This window comes from Phodopus roborovskii, unplaced genomic scaffold, assembly GCF_943737965.1.
Source record: "Phodopus roborovskii unplaced genomic scaffold, PHOROB, whole genome shotgun sequence".
NCBI classification, from domain to species: domain Eukaryota; kingdom Metazoa; phylum Chordata; class Mammalia; order Rodentia; family Cricetidae; genus Phodopus; species Phodopus roborovskii.
In genome coordinates, this window is record NW_026126588.1 from 20,133,935 (window position 1) to 20,152,477 (window position 18,543).

An 18,543-nucleotide genomic window follows, 5' to 3' on the forward strand; every position below is an offset into this window, starting at 1 on the left:
GTGGACTGGGTCTTCCCAAATCAAGTAACTCAATCAACCATGACAATTCATTCCCACACACACAGACGCACACATGCGCGCACACACAAACACAGGCCCATAATTAAAATTAAAAGCTTCTTTTTGACATTTGTAAGATAATGTTACTAGTTTCTTCATGTAGTCGACATAGCCAAGACATTCACTCCAACTTTAACTCAAAGACACCATCTGGAAGGAAGGAAATTGTCTTTTCCTGTGTTCTTTCTGAGATTCCCTGCATGTGACCTCAGTAAGGTGATCACTGAGTTGGGCCAGAAAGGAGTTATTTGGCTCAGTAGACAGACACTGTTCCTTCTTAAAACTCTTTTTTTTTTCCCCTCTGTCCTTTGTTAGTTTGACTTCAAGTATACTGGTCTTTCCTAAGATAGGACAGTTCTATTAAGGTAGATATAATGTTTGTCTGCATATTCTATTTTATCTCTAAAATTTTCATAAGTATATATATATATACATACATATATATGTATTATATGTTATAACATATATATGTTATATATGTTATATATATATACCAAATAACAGTTTATATATTTCTAAATTTTAAAAAAAAAGTTATCGTTTGAAGTATTTAAATTGCTGGTTTTCGTCTTTAACAATCATTTTAGCATCTAGATCATCTTAGTGTCAGAACCTATTGGTTGCCTTTTAGCCGAAGAACTGCCCATAGTTTATTGTTTACCTGTTACATTTTTATTGTACAGTGGACATTTTGAATATTGGGTTTCAAGATTTTGTGATTAAACTCTTTGTTGAAGGCTGAACGTTTTTAATAAAACGTGGTTACGCTTTTGCATCTGTAGGCGCTTCCCTGTCCTCTGAAACCTTATCAGGACTTCTCACATTAGTTCAGGTTGATGTCCGCTCGGGGTTGCCCTCACTCACGTTACTCGAGGCTTAGTGTGGTGGTCTGGGTCCTGGGCAATGCTGTACATTTTAGTTTAATTCTCAAAACATTTGCTGTGTCTTTCTCTTCTATACATGTGCACTGTGCGGGCGAGCCCAAATTCCTCTCTGAAACTAACTGCCTAATTTTTAATCCTAACACAACACTGCCTACAGCAACAACTGACTCGGTGTAGAGGTGATGCTGATGATACTGGTACCAGCCTTGCTCTTCAGAAGCAGCATCCAGGAAAGGTTGGCTTCTTTTTAGGTCTTTGGTTCGAACTCGATTGTTCCTGTAAGTCATCGTTCTTCACAGTTAAACAATAGCTTTCATTCCATCCTATGACGATGCCTCTCGTCAATCCCTTCTCCTACTTGCATTTTGTGATGCTTTATTTAATGTGCTGAAGCCTATGTTTCTGGATGTGTCATATTTCTTCCTTAGTTCCTGACTCTGCATGGTGGGCTTTTAACTCCACCTTCCAAAAGCAGTCTTCAGAACACCGTGTTGGTGGTGTGTGCTTCCAAAGAGTCATTGTAAAAAAATTTTTAAACCCACAAAGTAGCACCTTTGTTCTAATTATATTGTCCAATATCAGGATAAGCCACAGGTTAGGAGTACACGGCTTCTTTGAAGTCTTATAGTCAGACAAAGATTGCTAATAGTATCATGAGAAAACCATTTCTTTAATGCTTGTCCCTTGATATGTAAGGTTGCACTATAAATTACTTTTGCATGCTTTAAATTTATGTACATGAGTTTACATATGTACGTATGCATGCATATATGTATATATTCTCTGGATTCCTATTTCCTTACCTTCCACCCCCAAGCTTTCCTGCTGGTCTGGCTGCACACAGCTGTCCACTAGAGATTTATCTCCCTGCTCTCTCAGAGTGAATTCTGGCTCCTAGAGTTTGTTTTGCTCTTCCTTACTTTACTCCATTTTGCTGGAGTATACTTCCAAGTAGCTTCCTAAGACAGGATGATGTAGGGAAATGCTTCCACTTAGGGAGATGATTTTATGTTTAACCTGCTCTTTGATTTGATCAATGATTTGCTGGGGTTTAGAATTCTAGATTGGAATTCTCTTCCAGAATTTTGAAAGTGTGGCCCATTGCCTTCTAGTAGGATGATTTCCCTGAAGTGAGGACATGGAGAATCCAGTCAATAGCCAGGAGGAATGAGGACTAGAATAATCCAGTTGATAGCCCATGCATTTCTGTTCTGTGAGGTAGAGTTTCTAAGGATTTGTCATTGTCATTGTCATGGAGGGGTGGGGTGGGCCACTATGTTTCTGTAAACCCCTGTATTTTCACACTTGTCTCTCAGAGATGCTAACTGCGTTGAAAGCATAATAGTCTCCTCACAGTTCTAGGAAGGTAACAGCCATGGGTCTCAAGTAGTCTGTGTCCAGCTGTGAAGCCATCTAGAATCTTAGGAATTCTAATTGTATGTATAGTTTTTTAAAAGTTTCCCCTTTCTTCAACTAGTTATCAAATTCTTTAACTCTAAACCAAAATATATATGCATATATAATAACGATACATAACGCTTACATACAATTATATGAACATATAATAAAACAAATGTATATATAATTTAGTTTTGAGTGAAAGAATTGGATAACGAATTGAAGAAAAGGGAGAGAGAAAAACAGAGACAGAGAGACAGAAAGAGAGAGAGAGCCAAAGTTACCCTTACAAAAAGGGTGGTCTTCAGTCAATGTGGGGCAGAGGTGTCCCAGTGAGTATGTGGTCCTCACGTGAGCAGAGGGGACATAAGGCTCCCTCTATTCATAATGTCACCTATTATTACTATCTGCATTACCTTGTGCTCATCACTTCTTACTGTTGGTCTCTTTCAACAGCAGAAATTGCAAGGGTATCCAGCAAAGAAAATCAAATCAAGAAAGGTGGACCCCCTCAGAGGCCAGAAGGTTATTGCCAGATGTGAGGAGAATGGCTTCTATTTTCCAGGTACATTTTCAGACTCATTCGCTAAGCAGCCTGACACTGGGGCGTAGAAGTTTGCTAAGCAGCCTGACGCTGGGGCGTAGAAGTTTCCATCCTAGAACACTGATATTTTGTGAGCTTGACTAAAGGTATTCTGCTTCTCAAGTAAAAAGTTCTCTTTCTCATAGGTGAGGCAAAAGGGTAGGAGAAAAGTGGCATTTCTCTTATTCTATCATTTGTATAGAGAGCACATTTCTATTGCAACCTATGTTGTATATGTGATATGTGTATAATATTCTGAACATGCCAGTCTACATTTATTTATTTTCTTTATATTGGTGGGTGGGGACATGTGCCATGGTGTGTGTGGCGGGAGGGAGGGGGGCGGTGTCAGAGGACAACTTGTAAGAATCAGCTTTCTGCTTCTACCGTGTGGATTCCAGGGATTAAACTCAGGTCATCTGGCTTAGCCACAGGCACCTTACCACCCGCGCTATCTCGCCAGCCCTAGAAGTAGCCATGTAATACAGTAAACAAATACATGAATATTCTTGTCTTCGGGGGAAGTTGTTTCTTACCAAGGGACACAGGAGAGCCACCCAATAAACAGTAAAAGTACACAACGTGTACTGTAAGGGAAAACCAAGCCACAAAGAGGATTGAGTGGGTCACACAGAAGGTTGCAATTCTAAATACAGTGCTTAAGGAATGGCTCCTGGGGAACGTGATGTGATAAGGACATAAAGAAGAAGGTGTCAACATCAGATCACCTGGGAGAAAGGCTCAAGGGTGGAATGCAAGAGACACGTTTCAGAAAAAGCAGACAGACTATCACAGTTGACTGGAGAGATGCTCCCAAGACGTCCCGGGAGATGGGGTTCCTCAAGGAACCAGCCGGCTGCATTCAGCAGGGAAGGGAGGTGTGAAGGGGGCTTTATGGGCAGTGAAAATCCTACCTGGCAAGGGCTAGCGGTAAGTAAAGATACTGTGTCTGGAGATAGAAAGGCAACTGTGCTTAGATCCAGGAACCCTCAAGAACAGTGAGAAACAATAAAGCTGTCTTAGCTAGGGTGACTATTGCTACAATGAAACACCATGGCCAAAGCAACTAGGGGAGGAGAGGGTTCATTTGGCTTATGCTTGTGAGCCCCCCCCTTCATGATTTAAGGAAGTTGGGACAGAAACTCAGACAGGGCAGGAACCCAGAGGCAGGAGCTGGGGCAGAGGCCATGGAGGAGTGGTGCTCCCTGGCTTGTGCTCCCTGGCTTGTTCACCCTGCTTTCTTATGGCACCCAGGACCAGCAGCCCAGAAGTGGCCCCACCCACAATGGGCTGGGCCCTCCAGCATCAATCATGAATTAAGAAAATGCCCCTACAAGCTTGCCTACAGCCTGATTGTGTGAACGCATTTCTCAGTTGACACAAAAACCAGCTGGCACAAACGATTTCCAGGGAGGCAAGCATGGGGGTCACTCGGAGCAGGTCCTTTTTAGGAGTTTGCACATCGCTCTCAGGGCATTGGAAGGTCACGTTTAAAGCTGGGAGATGGGCTGGGAAGATGACTCAGTGGCGTGGATGGAAAGACATGCCTATTTGCTGAGGATATGAGCTTCAGGTGCCTGTGAGATGCCCAACGCCCAACAGAAACCGTTAAGAGACGCCATTGGAGTCTGGAATCTGGACAGGGACAGAGACTCTGGAAACATCATGGGAAGGGTCAGCAGGCAAAAGATGACCCTGGAGAAAGCCCAGGGAAGCCTGTAGAAAACAAAAAGTTCAAGCGCAGAAGCCTAGCCATTCATCAGATTTAATTAGATAATGTCTGCGGGGAGTGAGAAAGAAATAACTTCTCAGCAAAACATTTGGTTCCCAGTCAGCATGTGGATAGAACTGTCGACTAAGATGTCTTCTCCGACATCTGGAAAATGAACTTGGAGTTGACGGGATGGAGGGAAACAGAGCTAGGCATTTGGAGTAGCTCATGGACCTGAGCATGAAAGTGCTCTGCTGAGGTGTGTGGAGGCCCCTTCTGGCCAGACATCTTTACTTTTCTGAATTTAAGCCATGGAGAGGCTCCTAAGCGAATCTGCCATTTAAGGGGAATGTACAGAGGACCGCATTCCAGATGGGTGGCTTATGGACTAGGGTCCATTGCTGGCCAGGACTCCAGGGGAATGAAGAGCAGCCCAGGCTGGGGGACAGAAGGGCAGTGTTAACGCCACACCCGCTTAAAGTGCCCGAGACAGGGCACGGCACGGCATGGCAATTTGTTCTTAAACGTGTGACTGAAGCCAGTGAGCGTCCTCATAACTGCATGTGAGCCACCAGATCAAAACAAGTAAATTTGCAGCTGTGGTTGGGTTCAAAAAAGTCAATGGGGAGGGAGTAAACACTGGGATTTAGTTACAGAACCAGTCATTTGGATCTGCCGTTAGTCCGTAAACACTAGCGCCACCAAATTAAATGGCGGTCTGCGGAGCTGACCCGCGGGTAAAGGGTAAAGCGATGTCTGCGCCAGCATGAGGACCTGAGTTGAGGCCCAGAACTGATGTTAAGTCATTCGCAATGCTGCAGGTCTGGGATGCCAGCTCTCCCCCAGGGAGAGAGCAGACACAGAATTCCCAGACAGTGCAAGGGAGGGCTGGCTACCCATACATCCTTCATTCTTTGCCTTTCCACCCTTCAGAGTCAAGGGATCTTTTTTTAAATTGGGGACTGTAACTTCCGCCGAAGAGTCAGGTTTTCTTAAGGAAAAAAAAAAAAAAAACAACTCAAACTTGTAGAAAAGTTACAAGAAAAATAGAGAATTCTTAAATTCCCTTTACCCAGATTTACTAATTTTTTTAAACATTTTTTCACTTCTTATAATCTGTGAGTCTTCTGCTTTTTCATGTTTTCACTCTCCCTTACTACACACAGACACACACATGGACAGACAGACAGACAGACAGACAGACAGACAGACAGACACCCCTTTTCTGAACTGTTGGAGGTTAGGTAGAGCTCATCACACATCCCAACTCTATTTCTCAAAAAACACCGTCAAGGAGGAAGACCCATCTCAAACATTATGGGGGTCATTACTCGTGAAAACGGGATCATTCTTCCTCTTGATCAGTGAATGACCAGAAGCATTTTAACACCAGGGAATTCATAGTGGCTTTCAGCCCTGCGTCATAGGTACGAGTTATGATGGGAAAAAATAAACGGGGGGGCAGGATACCCCTTGAAATGTGTTTCTAGCCAGCTAACCCGAGCTTTCGTCTGCCTGCATCCCCTCTTCCGCTGTTGGCTGCCTGAGTGCAGTCACTCAGCTTGGCCCCGCCCCCCAGTGACCCTGCCTTTCCAAACAGGGTCTGAAATGACTAGCGCCCTGCTAGCATTGTTCTGCCCATGGCATAGGACCGACCGAATACTACACTTTGCTAGTTACATGTGCTAACCTTAACCGTACAGGTCCCCGTGTTTAGTCACCAGCTTAACAATGGGCACACATCGAACATATTATAAAGTTGGCCAGACACGGTGGCACACGCCTTTAATTCCAGTGCTTGAGAGGCAGAGGCAGACAGAGCCCTGTGAGTTCCAGGCTAGCCTGGTCTGCGTAGATAGTTCCAGGCCAGCCAGAGCAACAAAATGTTTCCAAATGAAATTGAAAAGTATGTGTAATATTTCCTTTGAGTATAACAAAGTGGCAAGCTACTTGCAGCTGTTTTTGTTTGGTTGGTTTGGTTTGGTTTTTCTTCCATTTTTTAGGAAAGCCATGGGCGTGTTGAGCCTGGTGACCTTTTCGTTTATCTAATATCAAATGAAAAGCTGATTTAGGTGGGCATTTATGTTTCCTCTCTACTCTCACAGTTTAACAGCACCTGCGTTCAGTCTCCATAGATGGACACGGGGCTAGAATAAGTAGATAAGGAGATGTGGTTGTGGGAAGCACTCAGGATGAAGCTGTCCCTGGAGCAGTCAGCAGGATGGGTATTGCTGGTGCTCGATGAGTGAGTTCTCCTGCACCTCGAAAGCCAGAGCATTCTATTCTTCAACTGATGAAGGCATCAGACTATATCTGTCCATCCTGCCCACCTCGCCCCTGGACCCCCGCAGGGATCATAGGGTGCAGTGACTTACACAGGCGTGTGCTGTGACTTTGCACACGCCACAGGGTAGAGAAAACCTGCAGCTGTCATCATGCTGTGTTTCTCTTGATCCCTCCAGGGGTTGTGAAGAAATCTGTGAGCCCCACCGAGGCACTGGTGGAGTTCAGGTATGGAGAAACCACGGCTGTACCCATCTCCTTCATCACACCTATCGGGGGCGCCATGCCCTGCCCACAACTTCAGGTACCTACTCTCTGATCCCTTCTGGGACCCTTTATACAAGTGGTCCTCAACCCCTGGGTCACAACCCCTTTCTGGACGAACGACCCTTTCACAGGGGTCACCCTAAGACCATCGGAAAACAGATATTTACATTATGATTCATAACAGTAACAAAGTTACAGTTATGAAGTAACAATGAAAATAAATTTTGTGGTTGGGGTCACCACAACATGAGGAGCTGTATCAAAGGGTCGCAGCATTAGGAAGGTTCAGACCACTGCTTTATACTGCCCACGGCATTTTGGGATGGCAAAGGTCCCTATATGGCCCTCTTGGGCTCCTGTAGGGGGCTTGTGTTTGGGCAGGAAGAGCAGCAGCCGGTTTCTTGTCTCTATCCTTTGACAATTTCTCTGCTTGTGACTGATGTGCCAACTCCCTCCCAGTGTAGCTGGCCACTGTGTATAGTGGCTTCTAGGATCTCTTGGGACACTTGTCACAAGGGGGAAGGAAATTGTGTGGCTCCCAGTGTTCCTGAAGCTTCTGCTGTAGAAGAAAGCTTCATGTGTGTCAAGGGTAGGACTTGTGGTTTCCGTGACCCCATAGTGAGCCCCTGCCAACCTGTGAAGTCGTAGCGCAGTCGCCTCCAGCATGCCTTCCACAAACGAGACAGCCGTATATGTTCTCATCTGGTTGTGAATGAATGAGCACCACACTGTGTCGGGTTCATTCCGCTTGCCACTCTCTTGTCACCAAGATGGGACTGGAGGGCGAGGCACAGAAGGAAAGCCTTTCAAAGCCGCCATGCTGCTATTTCTTGCCTGGGGTAAGCCAGGGAGGGATCAGATGGCTTAGCCTTGGTCTGTTCCTACGTCCTACCTACAGCACGCCTCCTGCATCTTTCTCCTGGTACCTGGCGGTCTCGATGTGGCCTTTTGCAAAATCTTCTATACCTCAGTACTCTTCACCGTGGTTTCCATTCACCAAACCCCTCCTTTCCTTTGTCTGGGGCAGCCCTCCTAACACTGAGGATGTGGGCTCCATCTCTATATGAACCGCCCTGGACACTCCTCCAGCCTGTCCTTGTTTCTTCTGATCTCCGTGAGTTTCAGAACCCTAACCATCTTGCTGACTGTCCCAGGACCCTCGACAGTCGCAAAACTTCCACCAAAACTGGGTTTTCCAAAGTGCTCACGAAAACGCACATGTGTCCCAATACACTCAGAGAATTCTGGAACCCTTTCTATCTGACTTCTTCTTTTTTTTTTAAAGCTCTATATCAGAATTCTATCACAGTACCTGCCAGTCACTGAAGAAGGTTGCTGTGAAACAAGCTTGTATTCAATTATGTATGAGCTCTGTAAATAATTCATTTGCTGTGAAACGTGATTTCTTTTACAGGTTGGGGATTATGTGTTTGCCAAAATTGTGACAAGCAGAGGATTCGACTTCTATGTCCCCGCCATCGTCATAGCGCTTCCGAATCACAGTGTGGCTTCAGAAAAATTCTACACAGTTTTGAAGTGTAACAACCGCAGAGTGAGTATCCACCCTGAGAAGTGCTTTCCCACAAGGCAGAGGAGGGGGTGGAGCCTGGGGGGCACCGCCATCTACTCCCCCTTCTCACGTGCCCCTTGTGGCTCAGACTCTGCTCATGCTAAAGAGCTCTGTGGTCTCCTTGCTTCTATGTGGGAGAGTCATTTGACTCTCTCCTTGTCAAACTGCAGTTGACAGCTGGACAGGTGCCACACACACACACACACACACACACACACACACACACACACACACACACGGTATGTATGTGACTACATGCATGCTTGGATGTGTGTGGAAGCAAGAGGTTGCCATTGAGTGTTTTCCTCCATCACCCTCCACTTTTTTTTTTTTTTTTTTTTAAACTGAGGCTGGGTCTCTTGCTAAATCTGGAGCTCACCCATTCAGCAAGTCTAGCTAACCAGAGATCCTGTCTCTGCCCTTTAAATGCTGGGGTCACAGATGGGCTGCTGTGCCTATGCAGCAGAGTGCAAGCCACAAGGGATGCACACGAGTAGGGGGAGTGGATGGCAGTGCTCCCTCAGGCTCCACCCCTCCTCCACGAATGTTTATGCCACAGTCTCTTTATCCCTGAGCCAGCTCTCCAGGCCTGGTGCCTGTGTGTGCATGTGTGCGCGCGTGTGTGTGCGCGTGCGTGCGTGCGCGTGCGTGCATGTGTGTGTGTGTGTGTGTGTCTGTGTGTTTGCCTTGCTCCTGCCTGTGCTCCTCTGCAAGCCCTGTAGATACAGGCATGTCCCAGGCCTTTCTCAGCCTTGTCTTCCTCTGCCACTCATGGTCCTAGCATCCCCATTGCGCAGGGCTGCTTGAGAATATGAGCCTGGGGAGCCTGGGAAGAGCAAGCCAGGGACCTGTGAAATGATGCTCTGAGGCATGCCTCAGAGTCGCAGAGAGATACACAGCAGATGGTCTGGGGTCCCTGAAGAAAGGCCTCGGATTCCAGAGAGTGCCTGGGAAGGCAGAGCACTCTAGTCGGAAGGGACACTGAAGATTCTCATACGGTTTCTGGGAAACCTCACAAGGGAGAGCAGGACTTTGAGCAATAGGTTCATGGTCACAGCCATCCGGAAGAGATGACTGAGGTTGAAAGGTGTGTGTGTGGGGTGGGTGTACATGTGTGATTAACCTGGGTAGACTTGGCAGTTGACCTAGAATTTAGATGAATGAATGCAGAGGAATTAACAATGACTTTCATTCAGCAAACAATTACAAAGCAAAGTGATCTTAACCTGCTCTCTTAAGTGTCACCGGAATGGGGTAATGATTAGTAGCTAGGATAACAGCTTGAGCTGAAATAAAATCTGTTCACGCATTGGGAGCTCCCTGGGTTCGATGACGTGGCCTCTTTTGGTGTGATTACAGGAATTTTGCCCTCGGAGTGCACTTATAAAGATAAGCCAAAACAAGTACGCGCTCTCTTGCTCACAGATAAAATCGCCCCCGGTTGAGAAGGACCAAACAGGGTGAGTACGCCCAGCTCCTACCTCTTAGACATCAACTCCCATCCTCGCAACTTCATTCCTTTGCTGAGATTTACACCTTCTGTGGTACTAGGGGAGAGTAGAGATGGATGGCTCGCTTCTGAGATCATTAGTCGATCTACCTCCCACCATTGAACTGCTGTCTGCCACTCCATCTGGTTCTAATCTCAGAGTCAACGTTATTTTCACTGACCCCTTCGTAAAAACATTCAATCCTGCCACGAGGAAGAAGTGATCATGCCCCCTTTGTGTGTAAGAATTCAAGAGCTTCTAACTGAACATCACTTGGGAACTGCCCCTTCCACATGGGGAGGTGATGAAGTGCCTTATGGGATGAGTGTGTTGGGGAGTGACTTGGGGTTCCCGGGATCTACACTGGGGTGAGGAAATCTCCACCAGGTTAGTGAGATGTGCCGGCAGACTGGCCCAGTGTCAGTAGAAAAGACTCGAGGCCTGAAGAGCAGACAAAACCAGGGTCCACCAGGACAGCAAGAGGAAGCAGACGTGGGTTTTGAGCAAGGGTGGTGGTGAAGGGCTCTGGGAAACGCCTTCCCATTCCACTGAGTGAACGCGTTGTGTTGGGGAGTGAACCTTTTATTCTGTGGGTAGCATTTGGTCTTCATCCACCTTCATTACAGAAATGAAACACTGCGTATCTCTCAGTTTGGTGCCCGTAGGACTCTTAACCGGTCTCTGTGATGTCAAAAAATATTAGTGTCTCTCATGCTATTGAAACTTGATCTACCCACCAGTTCTAGAAGCCCATCCCTCAATGCCCTGGGCCCTTACTCTGTGGGTGATCACTGCATTCTAACATCCTCTCTCCTTAGTTTCCTTCGCAAAACCTTCACCTCAGAGGGAAGAACGAGTTTCCCCTGAATTTACCCACAGTGTGCGTATACGTGGCGTGCACATTTTCTCCCTCCCTTTTTCCTCCCTTCCTGCCTGTGTCTCCCTGTCTGCGGTATCTGTAGTGTGACCTAACTCACGTTTCCCTTGTTTGCCAGTCTTTTCTGTAGACTTGGACAGCCTTGTCCCTATTTAGTTCCCTCCCTAAGTGTAGGTATCAGTTTTCCCTGTACTTCTTGCCAGAAACAGATTCCACAGAGCCCAGCTGAGTGAGACTCTCCCGTGTCCCCGCCCACCCTGACCCAATGCTTCTCTTGGGACTGCTCTTGGCTTGTGAAAGCGCCTTCTCAAGCCTGCCGTGGCTCTCTGGCTTTTCTCTCTGCCTGACTTTACCCACACCATTGCTCCCAGGATGCCACTTAAACGAAGGGCCCTGTGTCTCTTTCTCTAACCCAGCCTGTGCCTCTGCATCGGAGTTACAAGCCCTGAGGACAGGCCTACAGTGTGTCCTCATGAAAGCCACACAGTGGGCATGTAATGGGCAGCTGGAGGAGCCATTCTCCACTGCTCAACGCAAGGGTTACAGGCACATGCAGTTATGCCAGGAGTTTGAACTCAAGCCTTCTTGCTTTCACAGCAAACCTAAACCATTTCCCCAGCTTCTTCCCATGGACTGTTTCCACCCGACGCTACAGGAGTTCCAACTCAATATATACAGACCGAACTCAGTCCCCACGCCTTTTCCCAGCCCCGGGCTCCTTCTCTCAACGCCTCTTCCTCCCATGAGTGATGGATGGCATTGTCCAAGCAGACATCTATTGGTCCTTCACCACATCCCACCTGCCTCCCAGTTACTGTGATCCAGGCTTGGAGATGGTTTTCTTTGATTACAGATGGTTCTTGTATCACCTCCTTCACTTAAGAACCCCCAGAATCTCCCCCATCTGAGTTCCCCTTATTCTATCTTAACCTTGCATTATTGCGGTGGGCCCTGTCTCCCTAGTCTGGCTTTGCTTCCTAGTCACTTCTAACCAGCCCTCCAGGGCATACTAACTACCTTCCAGCAGCAAGCTTTCTCAGATCTCTGTACTTTGCATAAACTCTGTGTCACCTTCTCGGAACAGTACTCCTTAGCCTCCTGGGAAATCCTAAAGATTGGGTGCAAGCGTTCCCGCTACCATAAAGTGCCCTAGCACCTAGCCAGATTCTCCCATGTGCTAAGGTGATCCTGTCGTATCTCGTGAAGGTTTTCATTATGGAAAATTCCCTTGGTGCTATACTGTCTCAGTCCACTCTGTCCCTATAACAAAATGTCTGAGGTTAAGAGCCTTTCAAAGGGGAAAAAAGTGTTTATAGTTCAGTTTTGAAGATAGAAAGGGCAAGCTCAATGGATTCCGTCCGTTTGGCTTCTGGTGAGGCCCTGTCTGGTCCTGTCAGAACATAACGGAGTCTGCTGTGCATTCGAGTAAAGAGGCAGTAACATGGTGGTACAAGGAAGCCAGAATATTCTGGGGCTAGGTCTGTTCTCGTCTATCAACCTGCTCACTCCGGGAGACCCCAATAATCTTTTAAAGGAGCCAAGTCCCCAAGGACCTAGTGGCGTCCTACTGGGTCTCACCTGTTAAAGGACGCATCACCTTTTCAACACCAACCCTAAAGCATACGAACCTTTGGAGAAAAATATTCTTCAATGCTAGCCCAGGAGGAATATGAATGTTACTCTAGGTATTGACAGTTTTCACTGAACTCAGCATTATCATTAATCACTTTTTAATTAAAATTCATTTCTTTCAGTATGAAGTGGGGGGCTTTGTTTCTCACCTCCACTTATTTAAATTTCTTAGCTGCTGATTATGTACCCTCACCTCTGGGGCTTCACACAGGAGATGTGTTCATTGATTCTCACGTTTTCTTTCCTTTCTTCCTTTTTTTTTTTTTTTTAACTCTCAATGCCTTCCTAGGAGCAACAAGCTACATTTAATCTTCCTAAGCAGGAGCCACCTTCAGGCTAGCTAATTCCAGAGCTTGGTCGGTCTCTGCTTCTATAACCGGGGCTGAATACAAGAATGAATTTAGCTGCCTTCTAGCCTCTCCTTCTATTCAGCGCTTCCACTGGAACCTAATCCTCACTTACCTCTTATGCCATCTCCTCTTGAACATCTGTACAAGTCCTTTATACCAAGGAGGATCCTGATTCTCATGTTCACGTGTCATCAAAGAACTGCGCCACGGGTCGTGACTCCACCCGAACATGAGTACCCGTGACTCCACCCGAACATGAGTTCCTCAGGCATTGACTCAGTTGGGGTGATCAGTCAGGGCCCTTTGCCCCCAGAAACCTGGCCTCTGTCATTTCACTCTCTTCCCTTCCTTCCTGGGGCCTTCAGCTATGACTAGCATAGTATTTCCGACCCGTACATGCATGTAGTGGCATCTTGTTCGGCCAGTGGATTTGCGGTGGTAGCCGCGTCCTCTGCTAGTCCTTGATGGAGGGTGGGAAGGAAACTATTCAGCAGAATGCTAAGATCAAAACTGACCAACTAGTTCGTGCAGTGTTCCGTTTTCAACCCCTGCTTGAGAGCTAAGTGACTCTTGGAGACTTTCCTTAAGAGTGGCTTGCAAAACTCGTCACCATGTTGACAAAGATGTATCTCTCAAGGGGACAGCAGCCCCAGCTTCGCTTTGTTTGCCTCAGGAAATGTGTGGCATGGGTGCTGGCTGCCTTCTTGCCTCTTGCGCCGCCCACTAGGAGTGGGTCAGCGGAGGGGACCCAACATCTCTTCCTCCCCCCTTTCTCTCAGTGTCCCCGGGCTTTCCTCTATGTTCTGTGGCATCATCTATACCCTTTCTGAGTGAAAATAGTCTCTAAGTAGTCTAGAACATTCACTTCAAGAAGACATATGCAGTTTCACGTGATCTCAGTAGCTCTAAGGAGCGAGCAGAACAGGAAGCGTTCCCCACCAGCACAACCCCGCCCCCCTCCCCAATTCTGCATTCTCTGGCCTCACCCAGGTAGGGATTTCCCTGGCCACCTCTTTTGGGGCCTTGTTCCATCCTGTCAGAAGGCTGAGGCCCTGATTGCTGCAGGGGAAGGCAGCACCTGGTGGGTTTGATGGGGTGGCTTCTGGTTTTCTCCCCCCCCCCCAGGGAAATCACCTCAGCCAGGTGTCATGAAGCTGTCTCCAGACCAGGGTGTCTGGCAGGCCTGAGCAGAATCCACACACCTGGTAGGTACCCTAGCTGGCTGCAAATCCCTCCAGCAAAGCTGGAGTCTACCTGCCCACTTGACAGAGCAAGGCCTGGGCAAGTCAGCCCTCTAGGAAGACATTCTCTTGGGAAGGTTTATTATTTCTTAATTATAACGACAATCATAGCGACAGTAGTGACAATATCCCAATGTGATTGCAGGAAAGCCAAGTAGGACTAATCATTGAGGGAGGGGGGTGCTCCAGAAAAATCCATCTGATGGGAACAAAAACAAAAATCAGGCACCTGAGGGAAAGGAGTGGTCTTCCCTTGCTGCGTAGCTGGTGCTGTGTGGCCTTGGGGACACTGTCGTGTGTGTGACTGACAAAAGGAACACTTTCCCAGGACTTGGAAGTGGCTTTGTTTGAGTCTGTGGTCGGCTCACTATTCCCACTGCACGAAAATTCGCCTCCCATGGTCTCTCCTTTGAGCAGCCTGGTGACTTCCCACGGACTAGGCGTGTGTTTCCGTGGGAGGGGCGGTTCCCCAGTGACTTAGCCTCCTTCCTGGATAGTGTGCTTTCTCAGCAGCGGCGGAGGCAGGATGAACTCACTGACTGAAACATGGCAGTCCAGCATCGCTCCTGACAGTGCTCCGCGGGGAGCGAGCTGGGTGTTTGAAATCAGCAAGTCTGTACTTCTTATCCCTTCATCCCTGTACCCACATGAGAGCCCCATTTTCCATCCTGGAGCCAAGCCTTGAAAAATGAGCAGTTGGGGAAACAGCCTCTGCCTGTGCGCATCCTATGTTGTCCACAAGGACAAAGGCTGTTTCCGACCTTGAAGGGAAGGCTAAGGTGTCCTCAAGAGTCACAGGGACCCTTAGACCACTGGTGTTGGTCTCCTGATCTTCTGCTCCTTTAGTTGTCGATTCAGAGGCCGTCTGATCCCCATGAGACGTCTGTCTGACGCCTTTTCCAGAGCAAAAGAGACAACTGGGCCAATGTAGGACCCAGACCTCTGGGGGCCAGCAAGAGAACCAGGATACTGGCAAATCTTGATCAACTGAATAGGGGTGTTTTGAACCCAGAAATGAAGTGCATCATGATTTCTCAGCACTTTCTCCCTAGAGGAGAGACCAAAACCTTCTAAAGAGCCAGTTAAGACACTGTGTCTGGCTCTCCATTCTACCCCACTGTGCACACTTGTTTCCTGTTTATCGTGTTGCAGTTTGGACGCCCCTAATCCAAAAATCCAAAACCCAGCCTTGCTGTGAAGCGACGCCATGGCCGTGAAAACTCTCACACTGGGGCTGGCTTATGGTTGGGAGGTGTGGTCCTTTATCATCATGGCCAGGAGACGCAGGAACGGGCTGAGAGTTCTGCATCCGGGCCAGCAGGAGGCGAACGTTACTCCAGAGCTGGCTTGAGCATTTTAGACCTCACAGCCCCCTGGTGGCTCACTCCTTCCAACATCACCACGACTACTCCAGCAAGCCACACCTCCCTATAGTGTCAGCCCTTACGGCCTCCATAGATAGGTTCATAGCACACTGGGAAATTCTAAACATGAGGCTGCGAGTGGAAAGCTGATTCAGGGCCATCAGAGATATAGGAAAAGTCAGTCTATAGGAGACGCATTAAGGTGTGTGGGAAACAGATCTGAACTTGGTGTTTAGACTTAGGTTCCCTCTGCAAGGTGCTTGATTACGTATGTGCAAATATTCCAAAATTTAGAACACTTCTGGGCCTAAATAGTTCAGGTCTCCTTCGGGCAGGTAGACAGGTCTCTCTGCTTAAGCTTTGAGTGCTTTTAGCACACCTGGAAAACCCTGCCACCCTCTCCTTGCTGCCCATCTTCCTAGGAAGCAGTCTGTCATAAAAACAGACCAAAGCTCATGCATGGCCAGTGGAGACAAACAAAATAGAACCGCCTGAGCCTCGAGGGAGGTATCTGTGAGTAACAGTAGAGGCAAAGTGTGAGGAGAATTCAGGTTTCACAGGGCAGGCATCCAGGGTATCATCTTGAGGTGTGGCCTCCATGTCTCTAGGCACATGCTCTCCCAGAGATTTGACGTCTGCACAAGCCCAGACCTCGCATAAGGTGGTTTGTGTGTGGGATCCAGGAAAGCCTTTCTGTTACATGCCACCCGCCACTTCTTGAGCCATTTCTTTTCAGCCTCTCTCAGGAATTCCCTCCTGAGTCTTGTGCCAGTCTTTGAGAATAGTCACGGGTAGTTCAATCTTGATCCATTACAGAGGGATTTGAATAATGGGATTTTCCCAGCCCATCTTTTTCTCTCGTATCTTCCCAAAGGATTGGAAACAGTAATGATCCGAAGTGATTTAGGGCAAAACCGGAACAACACTGATTCTGAGTGCAGCAGGGGTGGTCAAGGCAACTAACCGATGCAGAAGCGTGAGACGGGAGTGAGGTTCAGGCCCAGGTATTCCGTGCTCTGAAGAAGAGAAACTGAAACTTCAGTGGGCAGTGGCGGGTAGGCCACAATGAAGTTCATGGCCTTCCCAAGATGCTTTCCCTGAAGAAAGGCCAACTCTCCTCCATAAATAAGCTCCACCCAGCACATTTTCTAAATAAGTATGACACCATAGGCAGGCTTGCGTCTTTTTCTAGTAAATGTAATAAAAAGTCACATTGCTGTTGACATTTGGGAGTTTCTTGACCCATATAATTTGAGAAACCTCAGCTGTGATAGAGCTAAGCCTGGGGATGGGGTATCTGAGTTTGCGTTACCTGTTTCTTGATTGGCTGGGTCCACATGGGTAGGTTTTCCCTGCTGCGTGGGGCTCCTGCATGTATGGACATGAACCGAATGGAATTTAAGCCCAGAGTGTCCAACACCTAAGGCAGCAGGCAAAGCTTGGCTACCTCCGCAGAGACGAGACAGATCTCTGCACACACACACTGCAGCTGTCAAGTCCAAGTGCCTAAAATCAGTCTTAAGCTCTCCTCCATCTCTCTCTAGGGAAGAAGTAGAAGCCAATAAATCTTTCCCACTCTGGACAGTGACTGAAGAAGACGATGGAAATTTGAAACAGCCGAGACTAGATAACCTTAAAAAGAAGAAGAAGAAGCCCACCAAGAGGCCGCTTCTTCAGGAGATGATGTCCCTAGATTCGGATGGCTCTTCCCATGACACCAGGTCCCCAGAGTCTAACCCCAACACCTTCCCCGAGTCCAGGGTGGGGGATTGGGAGGCGCCCTGAACCCCTATCACACTTTGAACCCTCTTTCAAAAAGAGTGTGTGTGAGATCATGCCCCAGTTTCCAGGCCAGTGTAGGTCCCAGCACCACAAAACACCCACCCCTCCCCCCAAGTCATGCTGACACCCACTTTCCCAGAGAAGGCTCTCCACCCGTGGCTTAGGACACTGCAAGTCTCCCCTTCGCTGCCACAAGATCACCAGGAGCAGCCCTGTGCTGACAGATTCCAGCCACCCACAGCGCAAGGGGCCGAGGACCCGTTGCTGAGGGACCCTAAGGCAAGCATCCCAGTGGCAGCTAACTCTGAGCAAGCCACGGTTCCTCCAGGCCTACTCAGAGCCCAGCGTCTGGACCCTGTGGGGCAAGCCTCTCTACTGAGGTAAGGGTTGCTTCATTCCACCTTCACTGTTAATGAGAACCAGCTCCCCACCCCTCCCCAACCTACTGTTTGAACTTAGGGATTATTCTGTATCCATCTTTCCCCATCTCCACAAACTGTTCACAGCACCAGCTTGACAAGCTGTCAGAATGCTCTCAGGGTTCTTTGGGGAGTCTTCGTAGTTAGGCCTCCACCCCCACAACCTTATTTTAAATTGGTTCTTCCTTGTGAATTAAGAATGTTGTCACACAGCATGGAGACTGAAATTAAGACCTGGTTGGTAGCTTGTCTGAGATCTGTAAGAGTGAGCATTCTCTGTGTTACTGTTTTCTGAACATTTTTATAGAGCCCTTCCTAATTGGTTTTGTCTGTAGTCTGTTGTAGGTACCTCTAATTGAGTGCAGAACCTGAATAAAATCTCTTAAATTGGAAACATTGCTCTGGATGCTCATTTGCTACTGTCTTCTTTAATCGGTTTAGTACCGATGTAAAAAGTATTCAGTTCTGCTCACTAATTTCAAAGCTGAAATAGCTCTCTCAAAGTCTCCTTTTCCCAGGTGGTCACAGTCCTTGAGCTATGAAAAAACAAGCAAACAAAAACCATAATATATTTTGTTTTGTTTTTGAGGCAGGGTTTTTCTGTGGCTTTGGAGACTGTCCTGGAACTAGCT

At 47.6% G+C, this 18,543-nt stretch overlaps 1 protein-coding gene across 1 annotated transcript in view; it reads left to right on the forward strand.

Annotated features, from left to right (window-relative positions):
• Vwa3b (von Willebrand factor A domain containing 3B) overlaps positions 1 to 18,296 on the forward strand; it is a 146,695-nt gene extending 128,399 nt beyond the window's left edge. Inside the window, 6 exon segments of the mRNA XM_051204574.1 lie at positions 2,799 to 2,907; positions 7,099 to 7,223; positions 8,601 to 8,738; positions 10,116 to 10,216; positions 17,255 to 17,872; positions 18,247 to 18,296. Of these exon segments, the coding sequence (XP_051060531.1) occupies positions 2,799 to 2,907; positions 7,099 to 7,223; positions 8,601 to 8,738; positions 10,116 to 10,216; positions 17,255 to 17,495 (714 nt within the window). The 3' untranslated portion in view covers positions 17,496 to 17,872; positions 18,247 to 18,296.
• Positions 18,297 to 18,543: the final 247 nt, after the last annotated feature.